At 34.8% G+C, this 15,112-nt stretch overlaps 1 protein-coding gene across 1 annotated transcript; it reads right to left on the reverse strand.

Moving 5' to 3' along the window:
- Positions 1-12,217: 12,217 nt before the first annotated feature.
- On the reverse strand, positions 12,218-14,185 carry LOC133689705 (polyphenol oxidase, chloroplastic-like). The gene has a single exon (XM_062109700.1). It carries the CDS (start codon positions 14,134-14,136, stop codon positions 12,391-12,393), a length of 1,746 nt encoding a protein of 581 aa, XP_061965684.1. The 5' UTR covers positions 14,137-14,185; the 3' UTR covers positions 12,218-12,390.
- Between the last annotated feature and the right edge of the window lie 927 nt (positions 14,186-15,112).

Here is a 15,112-nt window from a genome sequence, read left to right on the forward strand (position 1 = left end):
TAGTTCATGATTAATTTCAAACCACTTCTAGTGAAACTGAGATTGATGAATCTAATGATTTGCAAAATGGTTTATTTTCAGGAAGAATCAAAGGCAAATAGTTGGAGATCAAAAATTGAGGAATTGCCATCACGATCAATTGAGTCCACACCTTCAAGTGTTCAACCACCAAGACCTGATTTGAAGCCATTACCATTCAACCTCAAATACTCATATTTTGGTAGAAAATGAAACTTTTCCAATAATAATCTCTTCCAAACTTAATGCACATCATCAAGAAGGTAAGTTATTACAAACTCTAAAAATGCACAAAAAAATATTAGGATGGACCATAGCTGACATAAAAGGAATTAGTCCTTTGATTTGCACACACATGATTTATTTGGAGGAAAATGCTAAAACCTCTAGAGAAATGCAACGAAGGCTTAATCCTAATATGAAAGAAGTAGTGAAAAATGAAGTCATTAAGCTTCTAGATAATTGAATCATTTATTTTATTTCTGACAGCAAATGGGTAAGTCCTACCCAAGTTGTACCCAAGAAGTCTGGAGTCACTGTGATAACAAATGAGAAAAATAAGTTAATTCCAACTATGACTATTACTGGTTAGCGCTTATGCATTGACTATAAAAAACTTAATCCAATGACTAGAAAAGATCATTTTCCTTTACTATACTTGTTTAAAATATCATTAGTGAATCCTCTAACCTTGATAATTATTTTATCCTTGTTTAATCCTTACATCAATATCACATCTCAAAGCTCTCTTCAACTCCTTTTCTGTTATTATCTATTTCTTTATTTATAGTTTATACAGTTAACCTCCCTGTGGTTCGACCTCGGTCTTACCGAGTTATTTATTACTTCGACACTCTTACACTTGGGATAAGACATCAACTCTTTGGTTGTGTCAACAGGCGCTCTTCTCTCCCCACCGTGATTCTCCGGCTAACAACTTCATTCCCCTTTCATAATAACGAGGAGTAACAGAAACCAGAAAGGAAAAGAGAGAGAGAACAAAAAGAAGATCTGAGAGAAAGGAGAAACACAGAAGAATGAAGGGAAAATCGAGATGTTTGCCCAGCCATCGGTCTCCAGCATCATCCGATCATCTCCATCGACTTTGCCTCCAACATTGACACGCCCAGGTAAGTTTCCTTCCTTGCTTGCTAAAATAATTAACCGGTTATTATTGCATGCATGCGTGAACCATTCAAGCATGCATGCAACAGTGGCCAGCCGAGTCACTAGCTTAGGCCAATCACCAGGTCGGGCCACTAGGTCTAGCCCAACCCATACGGCTGGGCTAGATTGAGCAAAAAAAAACAAATAATAAAAAAAATAAAAATAAAAATAAAAATAGCTTCCTTTTCTTAAAACTCAAATTTTGCATGTTTATTCACTAGTGTAAGAGTCAAAAGTATCACACTTTTTGGATTGTGTAATATTTACCAATGGCAGAGTTGGAAATATTCGTAAATAAATGTTCATTGACGTCAGAGTCAAGAACATCATGGGAAGACTAGAAAAAGAGGGAAAAAAATTCTTAGCAATTTTAGACAAACCAAGCAATGCAGTCTGTCTTGTGTAGGATGCTTAAGGGTGATAACATCTTCCCTTTCACGTAACTAGTCTCATACCATAAAATCTCTATTAATCAGTTAGGGTTCCTAGTGACCATAATATTAGGTGACGACTCCTTAAACTAGACATTTTCCCCCAAAAAACAAAATGTCAGATATTTGTTCTCTTTCCAGATATTTTTTATTAGTCGTTGTGATGTCCAGGTGTGACAGAATGACAACTCCACTAGGGACTTCTAGGACTAAGTTTTGCTTTTTATTTGTCAATTGCTATAATGTTTGTTGTGTTGTGTTTAATGGTTATCATTTTTTACCACTTTAGCACGCATCCATATTGTCATGCATCACTTCAAGAGCACACACTTTGAAATTTATGATAGGTGGGGGAGTAACGACAACCTAATGGCTTTAGCCTGGGCAAGACTCGTGAAACCATACAGCTTTTGCTTGATTATTTACTCAATAGTAATTGATACGCCGATCTGATATTACTCAGAACCTTTATCTTCACACTACTGGTAAGCCTCATATCGAACAGGCCTTATGATCTAAATTCAGAGAAGCAAAGTTTACAGCTCAATTTGAACTTTTGCTCGCAAATCCGCAAAATCTAGGGGAAAAAGAGGTGTCATTTGAATCTTAACAGATTATGTATTCTGAAATTGCTCAACCAGCATATCCCATAAAAAAGTCATCTATCATTGATTTTATAATGAAGGAATCTCAAAATGACAAGACGGTGACAAAAGATGGCCTGGATAAATTGGTTGCCCCAGAACAAAGGATGAGGGCATTCGAGGGAAATAGCCTACATGACCATATAAAGGTTGTTGAGATTTTTTTAGTGCCCAATATGATCATCCTAAAAATTTTAGAGTGCCTAAATTCATCAAATCAATATCCTGTAACTCATCTCAATATATACTGCAACAAAATAACTGAGGTGGTCTATGACAACAAACTGTTGCTTCACTTCTTTCAAGATAACTTAAGTGATGCTGCTTTTACTTGGTATATGCGGTTGGGCAATACTAAGGTAAAAAAATGAAAGAACTTAGTTGATGCCTTCATTAGACAATATAAGTTCAATATGGACGTGGGCTTAATAGGTCAAGCTTACAAGCTATAGAGGAGGACAATAATGAGTCCATAAGGGAATACGTCTAAAGATGGCGTGAGGCAACTTCACAAGTTAATCTTCCTTTGTTGAAAAAAAAAGATGATCAATTTGTTTGTTAACACTTCCAAGGCCCTATATTTTGAATACCTGGTTGAAAGCTCTGCACAATATTTTTCTGACCTGGTTACTATAGCTGAGAGGATTGAACAAGTCGTCCGGTTAGGAAGGATTGCTGACTTGACTGAGGATAAAAGTTTCACTGGAAAAAGGAAAGAAACTGAGGTTCACAATATCAAAAATGGTTACAAAGGCGAGAGAAAGAACTACCAAAACAAAGACATCTAGAGATCACTCATCATGAAGATGAAGTTACAGTGTCATTAGGCCAAGACTGGTCTATATGTGACCTCAAATGACTATTGGAAAAGTGCCTCTATTGGGGAATTCATAGGAGAGGGACTGTTGGAAGATTCTAGAAACTCCAATCAATGATTGCTAAGTATTTAGCCCTTTTATGTGTTACCTTGCTAGTAATCATAGCTCAAAATGTTAATATAAAGTCTTTGTTGTTGAGCCACCCTTCTAAAATTTCAATGAAATAATGAGATTGTCTTCCAATTATGTTTTTTTCCTTTGATTTACAACCAAATATCTTGAAAGGGGTTCCCCTAAAGAAATCACAAATACACCTTTGAAGCCTTGCATGATCTCGTAAACACAATTCATTTATTTTACCAAAATCTTTTCCCTTGGTGGAATTTTGGAAAATTGAACTTGCCTTTTGATTTCAAAAATGATTTTATGTTTATTTAAAATGATATTTTTAACATTTTACTTGTTGAATAACATATGAATCAAGCAACTCGTTTATTGAGGTAACTAAACTCTAAACCAAAGTGCACGAATAAAAAATAAATTGTCACCCTCACACCATGACTTTTGAGCCATGTGTTTTAAATATATGCATAATGGTATGTGGTGGACTCGTTGTTCATAGACTCATGAAATGCATCCCTTTGCAAAGACCAAATCATCACACTGGACGAGGTCAAATTTTATTGATCTTAACTGTTTGCGTTTAAAATGAGAACAGACCATCTTTGTTATTCCTTTCATGTTCTAAAATAAATATATCCCTTGTGGTTCCTTTTTTAGCCTAAATAAATTTTTCTTTCATGAAAATCCTAACTATGATTACACCCCATACTGAGGGCAAGCGAAAATTTCAATGATCAAAAAAGAGGAAAAAACTGTGAGAAAGCCAAAAAGGCAAAAGAGCCTAAGAAACTCAAATGATAGGGGGCATTCCCAAATCACAAGAAAAACTAATAGCCTAAACAAAGTGAGCATGCCCCGGCCAAAACAATGAAAGGGGGCAAATCAAATAAGAGTAGAAAAAAAAAAGATAAAAGACACAAAGAGTTGAACTATTGATATTGATCCTTGGTCTTTGAAACCTTGAAACACTCTTTAAGCCTTATGAATTCTTTTCTTTCATAGCCAAAAATCACAGCCTACGTTACATACTTGTAGAAGTCTTTTCTAATCAAGTAAGCAACTTGGAACAATAAACAATGCTCTCAAAATGCAAAGAGTACTTTTTCATAAGAGTCATGACATCGAGAATAAGCTACATATTATTATTCATGCTGATAAAATAAGTGTTCAAAAAGAGACAAATTTTTCTCAAACAAAACCTCGAGCTTTTTCTCGAGCCCTTCACTTTGAAAACCCATAAAAAAGGTCACCTCATCACGTACTTTCACCAATGACAATATCGCCAACACAAGAGCAAGTCATCTCTTTTCCATGAAATATAACCAGGCAGTTGCAAGATTTCAAAAGACAAATTGCTTTAACTCACATTGAAACAATTTTTGTTTTCAAAATGCAAGATCAAGATTTCAAGATTCATTCTAGACAAATATTCCTTCACCAAACTGAATATGAGAGAAATGAGAGAATTAATACTCGAAACCATTATTTGTTTAATTCATTGACAGAGCACACTTAGAGGCAATGACTAGTACAAAAGGGAAACATTATGTTCAGAAGGAAAATCGATCCCTTCTAGAAAAAAAATAAGAGGAACATTTCCTACAACAAGACCAGGGGACATTTTGGTTTACAAAAGGTTGTTTGATCCTTTCAGCAAGTGACACCGAATGTTTTTAGCAGCTAGACGGGGAGTAATGAATGATCCTCTCAAATTATTCAACGAGATAAAAAATCTCTAGCATGCAAATGGGTCATGATGGGCACGATGAAGGCTGAGTTGTGTAAACAAAACTGGAAAAAGACTTATATTGGTCAACTTGAGTGGGCTAGAAGCCAAACGACAAAGATGATCCAGATCAGAGATATCAAGTCCTCATTAATCAAGCAACAAGAAGATTGAGAAGAAATGTGGACCTAAATTTCAATTCAGGTAAGGATGCATGCATGTCATCTAAACTTTGAGACATTGAACAATGTGTTTTGCAAAGATTCATAAGAGAAATCCGTGATGGGATCCCTCAAAAGGAAAGCCACCTTAAAATGGCCAAAAACTAAAAATGCTTGTGAAAATTGCTCACTTTTGAGAATTGTTTTAGACCTAGGCAGGCCACCCACGAAAATTAGGCCACCCGAAAAATCTTCGTATTTTTTGAGAAAGTCACACATCATAATGAGACTCTTTGAGTTTTGATCTGGAAAGGCCACTCACGAGAATTAGGCACCCAAAAAATCTTCATGTTTTTTCACCTGAGTAAGTCACCCATTAAAATGAGACCCTTTCTAAAAAATCATCGTATTTTTTCATCTGGGTAGGTTACCCATTACAATGAGACCATTTCTGAAAAATCTTTGTATTTTTCACAAAACAAAATCTCTTTGTACATTCTTCACCTTAGGCGAGTCGGTTGGAACAATTAGACCACTTGCGAGATTCCTCGCATTTAATCATCGAGCAGGTCACTTGGAACAATTAGACCACTCGCAAAATTCTTTGCATTCTTCACCATCAGGCAAGTCGCTTGAAACAATTAGACCACTTACAAGATCCCTCGCATTTTATCATCTAGCAAGTCACATTGAACAATTAGACAACTCGCAAAATTCTTCGCATTTCTTCTTCACCATCGGGCAGGTCGCCTAAAACAATTAGACAACTTGCAAGATTCCTCGCATTTTATCATCAGGCAGGTCTCCTAGAACAATTAGACAATTCGCAAAATTCTTCGCATTTCTTCTTCACCATCGAGCAGGTCTCCTAGAACAATTAGACCACTCACGAGATCCCTCGCATTTTATCATCGGGCAGTCGCTAGGAACAATTAGACCACTCGTGAAATTCTTCGCGTTTCTTCTTCACCTTCGGGAAAGTTGCTTGGAACAATTAGACCACTCATGAAATTCATCGCATTCTTCATCATCGGATAGTTTTCTTGGAACAATTAGACCACTTACAAGATCCCTCATATTTTATTATCGAGTAGGTAGCCTATAATAATTAGACCATTTCAAAAAAAATAATCAAAAGAAAAGAAGAGGAAGGGTTTTCACACTTAGTTTTCTTTACAAAACTTACTATACAAAGTCAAAAGAAAATGAATTTTTTAATGTCTTTGCACCGTAAGCATTGTAAAAATGGGGCAATTATTATGACTCAATTTTGGCCCATGAGCTTTTAATTTAGTTTTACGGGAGTTAAAATGTAAAATTAAAAGATAAAAGATTTATTTCGATGAAAAGTGTGATTTGTCAACTTGCACGAAAACTAGGGACTACAATATACTTTTGTCATTTTATCCTTATCATCAAGATAATAATAGTTGTTTATATTCGAATTTGATTCTTAATGAAATTTAAATTTAAAAAAAAAAAGGTTATTTGAGATTTTATTTTTTATACGTGATGGGACTCTTATATTATAAATACAGATCTTAGTGCATGCATACAAGACATTACAAGAAAAAAAAACACATAAAAGAGGGTGGCGAACCCTAAAGAATCACCAAGACCAACCACCGCCCCCGCTTTTTTTCTTTTCCTCTCCGAGAATCAATCAATACCAATACCAGCCAGCACCCTCTCTCTGTCGATATCTCCGCCACCAACACCAAGAAAAGAGAAATCAGCTCCATCTTTTTGTCCCGGCAACCCCTTCTTCGGTTGAACTCTGCTGCATGCTGTTGAGTTATCATGCTTGGTCCTCATCAAGGTAGGATATCACTAAACCACCAGGCCAGAAAGGTTGCATCATGGACAACTCTTCTTACCAGTAGCAATAACAGCAAGTCACCAAGACAGCAATTGGGTCACTCCTCCTTTCCTCCTCACCGAAAACACCGGCTCTCCTCATCTAGATTGCTGCCATGATTTCCTCTCCTCTGATATAGCAGCAACACTGGTTTCAGCAACTTGATTTCCAGTCACACCATCAGCAACAAACGCCAGCCGCTCCTCAAAACAAGCTGCCACTGTGAGCAGGACAATCCTCTTTTCAGCAAGATGCCATCGTGAGCAGCAGAAGGTTTCCTCTCAGACATGCAATCTTTGGTTTTACAATGAAAAAACAATAGAAGTCTCTTCTTTAAGTAGTGCAATAGCAGCATCAACCGTCCTATATTCGACTAAGCAGAATCCATCAGAGGTTCATTGCCAGCTGAAGGTAAGTTTCAGTCCAACCCCAGGCAACATCCAGTAACTCTTCACAACACCGACTCTCGTCCTCTAGATTGCTGCCAAGATCTCCTCTCCTCTGCACCAGCTGTGAATAGCAGCACGCTACAAGCTCCAACAGGCGCTCCTCTCTCACTACCATGCTGCTCCGACCGACAGCTCCATTCCCTTTCCATAATAGCGAGGAGCAACAGAAAACAGAAAGGAAAAGGGAGAGAAATAAAAAAAGAAGACCTGGGAGAAAGGAGAAATTAAACACAGAAGAATGAAAGGAAAGTCGAGATGTTTGCCCAGCAACCGGTCTTCAGCGTCATCCTACCGTCTCCCTCGACTTCGCCTCCAGCAGAAGCAGAAGCACGTCCAGATAAGTTTCCTTCCTTGCTGGCTAAAATAATTAACCAGTTACTGTTGCATGCATGCGTGAACCATTCATGCATGCATGCAACAGTGGCCAGTCAGGAGGTCTAGCTCAATCTGTACGGCTAGGCTAGATCTAGTCCTAAAAAAACAAATAATAAAAAAAATAGCTTTTTTTTTTAAAACTCAAATTTTTCAGGTTTATTCACTGGCGTCAAAATCAGGAGTTCCATATTTTTTGGGCTATGCAATATTTACCAACATCAGAATTAGAAATATTCGTAAATAATTGTTCACTAACGCTAGAGTCAGGAACATCGTAGGAAGACCAAAAAAAAAAAATCTTAGCAATTTTAGACAAAACAAGCAATTGAGTCTGCCTCATATTTTTTTGGCTGTGCAATATTTACCAACACCAGAATTGAAAATATTCATAAATAATTGTTCACTGACGCTAGAGTCAGGAACATTGTAGGAAGTCCAAAAAAAGAAAAAAACAAATTCTTAGCAATTTTAAACAAAACAAGCAATTGAGTCTGCCTCATGTATGATGCTTAAAATGTGATAATATCTTTCTTTTCGTGTACCCAGTCCCGTACCATAAAATTTATGTTGACCAGTTAAGGTTTGTAGTAATCATAATACTAAATGGCGACTCCTTGAACAAATTCTTAGCAATTTTAAACAAAACAAGCAATTGAGTCTGCCTCATGTATGATGCTTAAAAGGTGATAATATATTTCCTTTCATGTACCCAGTCCCGTACCATAAAATTTATGTTGACCAGTTAAGATTTCTAGTGATCATAATACTAAATGGCGACTCCTTGAACTATACATTTTCCCCCAAAAAACAAGATGTCAGATATTTGTTCTTTTTCCAAATATTTTTAATTGGTTGTTGTGATATCCTGATGTGATAGTTATAATTATTTTTACACATTATGTTGTAATTCTTGGGTTTTGTTGGTAAGCGATTGTGTTTTTTCATCTTATATTCTTAATTAATTGTTTATTCTTTGAATTTAGTATCTATGAGAATTGATTTGGAATCTTAAAGAATGGGTTTTTTTATTTCCTTTCTTAAGATTGTAAACTAAGGGAATGAATTTTTCCCTTTTATCACTTGTCCGAGACTTGTAAATTTGTAGTGTTTTGATATGAATTGGTGGTCAGGATGTACTTTTTTGATAGATTGAATATTTGAAAAAAAATATTTTTTCCTTATTAATGAGAAGAGTCAAGCAGATATTGAAATGAGAGTGTTCAAATGTGGAAGTGGTTCATCTTCTAGCGAGGATGACAACACAAGTTCAACTGCAACTTGCTCTACATAGTAGAAGGGCTTCTGTATTGGGCTATATTGAAATCTATTAAGGTGTAGATAATAGAGATGCTAGATATAAGGTGATTGTGGTGGCCAGAAGAAAACAAGAGAAGAGATGGAGCTAGTGTAAGATTTTCAGCGGCTAGTTTTTTATTAAAAAAAATTGTGGCAATTTTTTAATTTATTAATTTTAACATTCTAAGAGGTTTTTAATCATTAAATAAAATAAAATGACAATATTATAAACAATTCAATGTTTTTTGTTGGTTTGTTTTTGCGTGCAGTGAAGTGTTATGAATTCATGAACTTCAAAATGTAAATCATAATTTCTTAAAGAATAGAGGCAAAGAGAAATGATGACTAAACTACAAAAAAGTCAGGTTAATTTTTCCAAAATGTTTTGACCAATTAATATTTTCAACAATCATTTGGTTGCTAGAAAATTACAAGACTGATAGTTTGATAGTTTTAGTTGTGCAAATCTAAATCTTTTATTTTCCCCTCCAAACACCAAAACATCATGTTAACTCAAAATACATCTAAATTAGCCACACACAAAAACCTTCAAAACCCAACCAAATGAAAAAATATGTATATTATTGTATTCTTGATCTTCTTTCTTCTGCTATGTTAAGGCTTTTTATCACCATCAAATAAATCTCCTCAATCGAACACATAAAAATCAAGTTTAACAATTTTGAGGTTGGAAAATACCTTAATTGGAGTATTTTCCTCTCCTTCCTTTTCTCTTGAAACTCTTTAGAGTTAAAAACAGAATTAGAATGAAATATTATTAAAATTCAGAACTTAATTGCAAATATAAACTAGAGCTACATAGAAAACTTAAAGAATATCAATGCATAGTGAATGGATAATGTTTTAATTAGGGATGAGAAAAAAATCAAAATACTAAGGAAACAAAAAAAAAAAACCAAGAACAACCCTAAAAAAATGATTAGAAAAATTAAAAATACTATTAACATAACATGAGTGTCATAACCTAATTTTTGAAATTTTAAAAAAATTTAATAAAATAATAATAATAAATTAAAAAATAAATAACAAAAAAATGAATGAAAAAAATAATTTGAGAATTGGGTTAAGACAAAACGTATTGAAAGTTTGAGGACTAATAAGGATGAAATTATAAATTTTGGAGTCAATTTGGTACAAAATTAAAAGAATTGATAAGTATGGAGACTTAATTAAACTTTGATTTAATTAATTAATGCAATTAAAGGCTTAATTGAAGCAATATCAATGTTTGGGGTTGATTTGAGTCAAAATTGTAAGAAATTAAAATTTAAGGATTAAAATAAATAGGTGGTGATACTATAAGAAGGTTAATTGATTTTTCGAGAAGTAATTTTAAAAGAAATAAAAGTTGAAGAGTTAATTAAGGGCTGAATTGAATAATTTAGAAACCAAGGACTGTTTTGTAAATGGTGCTGAAATCTAGGGGTCCAATTCCAATTGCTCCAGGGGCAAAATTGAAAATAGCCATTTTAATAAAAAAAAACGACTCCGTTTCAGCAGTAAATGCACCATTTCAATTATGGACCACGTCTCCCAGCTGCTATCCCTCGCCCCCACGATGCACGAACGCTTGGCATTCTCTGGCTTTATAAAAGCCAGAGAAAGGCCACGAATGAGGGGGAAGGGGGGAGGATAGGAAAAAAAACCAGTAGAGAGAGAAGGGGATGAACGAGCAAATACAGGAAGGAAACGAACGAAAGAACAGAAAAACCAAGGGAGGAGAGGACAGGAAAAAACCAGTAGAGAGAGAAGGTGACGAACGAGAAAATACAGGAAGGACGATCCAGAGAAAAAAAATAGAGGCAGAGTGAAACAGAGGAAAGGACTGTAGAATCTCCTTCAAAACTCCAGCAAGCGGGATCAAGCTCAAGCCAACATGGAACAACACAGGAACAAAAAAACACAGACGAACAGACGACACATACACTGAAGAGAAAGGAAGAAAACCAGAGAACAGGATGAGCAACACAAGAATACCAGGCAGACACTAAGGGAGACATGGAGAACAAGATAAGAAAAAAGAGACCAAGCAAAGAAAAGCAAGACCAGAGGAGAAGCGCACAAAGAACAGAGGCAGAGGGAAAGAAAGTAGCTTTGCCAGTCCTCCATCACGTCTTTTGTTTTTTATTTGTTTTACCGAATGAGTCTAGTTATTTTTGTCAAAGTTGTACATAAGTTGTACATTCCATTTCGGTAAATATTTTTTTTTAATTAGAATAAAATGTTTTAATTTTGAAGTGTTTCAACATGCTGTTTCAGAATTGTATTGTTTATATATCTATATTCAACAAATATAATTTAAATTTAAGATAAATTAATTATAAATTATGCAATATAAACAAAATGCCAAACAAATATAATTTTAAAATTTAAAATATTTCTAAATAGTCAAGATTAAAAAGATCTTTAACTTAATGTAATTCAATTTAAATAAAATATCAAAATATTATGAAAGTAAAATGTTTTAACATAAATATTTTAAATATAAAGTTAGGTCAATGTTATCAAGGCTAATATAATCTAAAGCATCTCTTATTTTACTCAAATTCCTACAAAGTATAAACATAAAAAAAAAACATGAATATAAACCATATATATTAGTGATAATTCTAATTTTAAAAAATTAATATTATTGTTAATGAAAATAGTAATAATAATTTTCAATATTATTATTAATATCATTGTTATTGAAAATAGTAATAAAAAACAGTTTTTTATACTTGGATGGTTTAATTAATTAATTAAATTAAACAAGGTTCAATTTGATTTAACGACTTTTTAAGAGCAGAACAGAATATGTGGAATGAAACCGGAACATTCCGGCCGAAATTTCACCGAAAAATCCATAATAAACTGAGATTTAAAATGAGATGAAAATTGTTCTATTTTGTTCTATTTTTTGAACTGGTATGAAATGTTTCGGTCATTCCGGGCGAAACAGAACAAAATTGACAACCTTGATTTTTTATAACTCTAGACCTAGTTATATAAGATCTAGGGTCAACTTGGTAATTCATTAATTTGAGATCTGAAATGGGTTTGTTTATCATTTAAAAAAAGTCTAAAATGACAACGATTTTTTACCATATGGGTCTAGTTGTTTTTGTTCATCTACTTCTGGCAACAAATCTAAGAAACCATTGTAGTATTCAAATTGAAATACGGTCCATTAGTTGAGCATCTTGAAAGAAAAAAGAGAGAACTCACAGAATACTAACATAGAAAGAGAAAAAACAAGAAAAGGCAAAAGGAAAAAAACGAAAAGAAAAGAAAATGGTAGCATATGTCCTCTCATCACCATGATCAGTCAGCGACAAACTCAATCTTGACATTAGCAACGGTAACAGAATCACCACCAGTCCGAGGCACTAAAGTCACCACAAGGGTATCATCTCCTTCAGCTTCCAGATCTTCCAACAATCCTGTAATCCCCAATACCATAGTTGTCTTCGATTTTTTTGCATGCTTGTGAGGCACATTGACGAAACTTCCTGCAAACTCGGACTTGTCTGGTCCACCAGGTGAATCAGGTTCATCGTTGACGAGGACATCGAACTTAATTAATTGATTTTCTTCATACTCAATCCCTTCAATAACTAAAACTTCATCTTCATCTTCTTTCTCCGTCGCGCTTCTTGATTTCTTTGGCCTGGAAACCTCCACACTTATGACTTTATCCAAGACAACAGGGAATGCACTAATTGGTGTTAATACAACGCTTTTTTTAGCTGCACGACGTGATTTTTCCTGCCTTGTTAATTTTGGTGTTGCCCTAGTTGTCAGCCAAGGAATAGGAACATCTTGAAAGCCATATCGTAGCTTCTTGGTGTCAAGAGTATCTTTAACCTTTACTCGTACCAGCTCTTTATTCTCATCCCAGAAAAGAAACTCTGCATTAAGCCAATCAGGATCCTCGATATCCTTTCGCTTCCCTCCAGGTATTTTCTTCCACAAGTCCCACATTCGGTCGACGTTCGAGTGATGACAATAAAATATGGGATCTCTCCCTGCTGAGTAGAAATTGCCCATATTTTCCCCTTTAGTCTGATTGGGGTCGCCGGTCCAGATGTGAATCTGAGTGTGTGGGGTGGTCTCAATTGTACCCATTCCAGGACTTGGATCATCACCAGCACGATATGGTTTTCCAAAAAAGAGAGTAGGCTTCGTGGCACCGGACACCATTTGCCTGTACATTACGTTAAGATTGCTTGCATACAATTCCTCTGCTTTTGCAGGGTCTGGATTCGCATCTCCTTTCGCGTAATTAAGATCAAGCAATGTCGGAGGTTGGTGATTCGCGTCGCGAAGGGGGTCATAAAGTGGTGATTTGGGGTCAGTAAAAATGGCTGGTATTTGCATGCCGGCAGGGGCATCCCAATTCCAGAAAGGCAAAGCGAAAGTTGGATCATCAATCAGTTTACCCAAGATTCTTTCGAAGTAGTATAAATAGGCTCTATGCCAGGGAAAGAAGAGCCACGAGAAGTGAATTTGAAGTTCTAAATCAGGAAAGCCTGCTTGGTGATAAGCACCATCACAATAAGCACAATGAACGTTGGCTTGGCTCTTGAAGCTACGTGGATCATCGTCAGGAAGATTTTTCATCAGTGCAATGGCTTTGGCGTATTTAGCTAAGTAGGCTTTATCAAGTAAATGAGCAGCAGGCCTAATGCGCATTGGGGAGGACGCAGAAGGGAATTCGAAGTTTTTGATCTTTGTGGATGTTTGAGGGCAACAGTTCGTGGGGTCACTTTCGGATGGCAGGGGAACTAGCTCACATTGGGTTATGTCTGGGGGTGCAATGGGGTTAGCATAGGCAAATGGATCACTAAGACTAGTTGCTCCATAGAGTCCACCGAGACCAATGAGCACATCTCTTCTGGTGGCAGGGTTTTGTTCATGATCATTCTTGCCTGATTTGCAAGAAACAATCGGGATATTGGGACGGTTTGGCTTTTTAACTCTGGAAACTCGGTGTGTTTTCGGGAAGGAAGGCAAGAAAGAGGAGGCAGCTAAGGGGATGCTACTGGAAAGAGAGATACAGGAAGCCATAGTTTGGTTTGGTGTGGGGGTGAAGGATTCTTGGATACCTCTTATAAGAAATGTCTATGGTGAAACGAATACTGTGGCTTCCATTAAAATAGTCTCAATCCGAGTGAAAGTGATCTGTAAATCTTTTTATTAAAAAAATATTCTATTTGAATTGAAAGAAGCTAAAAGAGGCAACCAGTCAATACAAATTTGGGAGTACCATAGTTTTCATTTTTTTAAAATATATTTATATAAAAAAATCAAATTTTTTTTTATAATTTTAATGTTTTAATATCAAAAATTTTATATAATATATTTTCAAATAAAATAACTTTTACAAATGCATGGCACAACCTCACAGGAACAGACATGAAGTTATGCATCCAACATGTTCTCGTTGTCATAAATTGAATTGATTATTGCATTTATGTGGTCAGATTCATAAATCCATTGAACCTTGTGAGCATGTGGACAATGTGATTCAAATATTCATTTAATCTTCGATGCCTTTTCCACAGCTATAGCCTTCTGAGCATGTGGACACGAGTATCAGACAAAACTTGTTTATCAAAAGTTGTACCATCTTTATTTTATTTTAATGATGTCTGTTTTTGTATTTTAAAAATATATTTTTAAAAAATTAGTTTTATTTTAATTTAATTTGTTTGGTATTTTTATATTGTTTTAATATATTAATGTTAAAAATAATTTTTAAAAAATAAAAAAATATTATTTTATTTTATAAAAAAATATTATGTTAAAAATAATTTTTTAAAAATAAAAAAAAAAAATTATAAACAAGCACCATTATTAGTGTTATAAAAGAGATATGTAGTGAACTATTATTCTTGCAAAGCGCAACTAATATGATAATAGAGTCACTAAAATTAAAAAGACAATACAGATCTGGAAACCTCTCCAATTAAAAACCTCAAAATATAAGTTGAGAAATTAAAATAAATATATGAACATAAAAAGTTTAAAAAATTAAGAATTA

This window comes from Populus nigra, chromosome 1, assembly GCF_951802175.1.
Source record: "Populus nigra chromosome 1, ddPopNigr1.1, whole genome shotgun sequence".
Taxonomy (NCBI): Eukaryota; Viridiplantae; Streptophyta; class Magnoliopsida; order Malpighiales; family Salicaceae; genus Populus; species Populus nigra.

Coding starts and splice junctions, on each gene's coding strand:
- LOC133689705 (XM_062109700.1), bottom strand. CDS start 14,136: ATGGCTTCCTGTATCTCTCTTTCCAGTAGCATCCCCTTAGCTGCCTCC.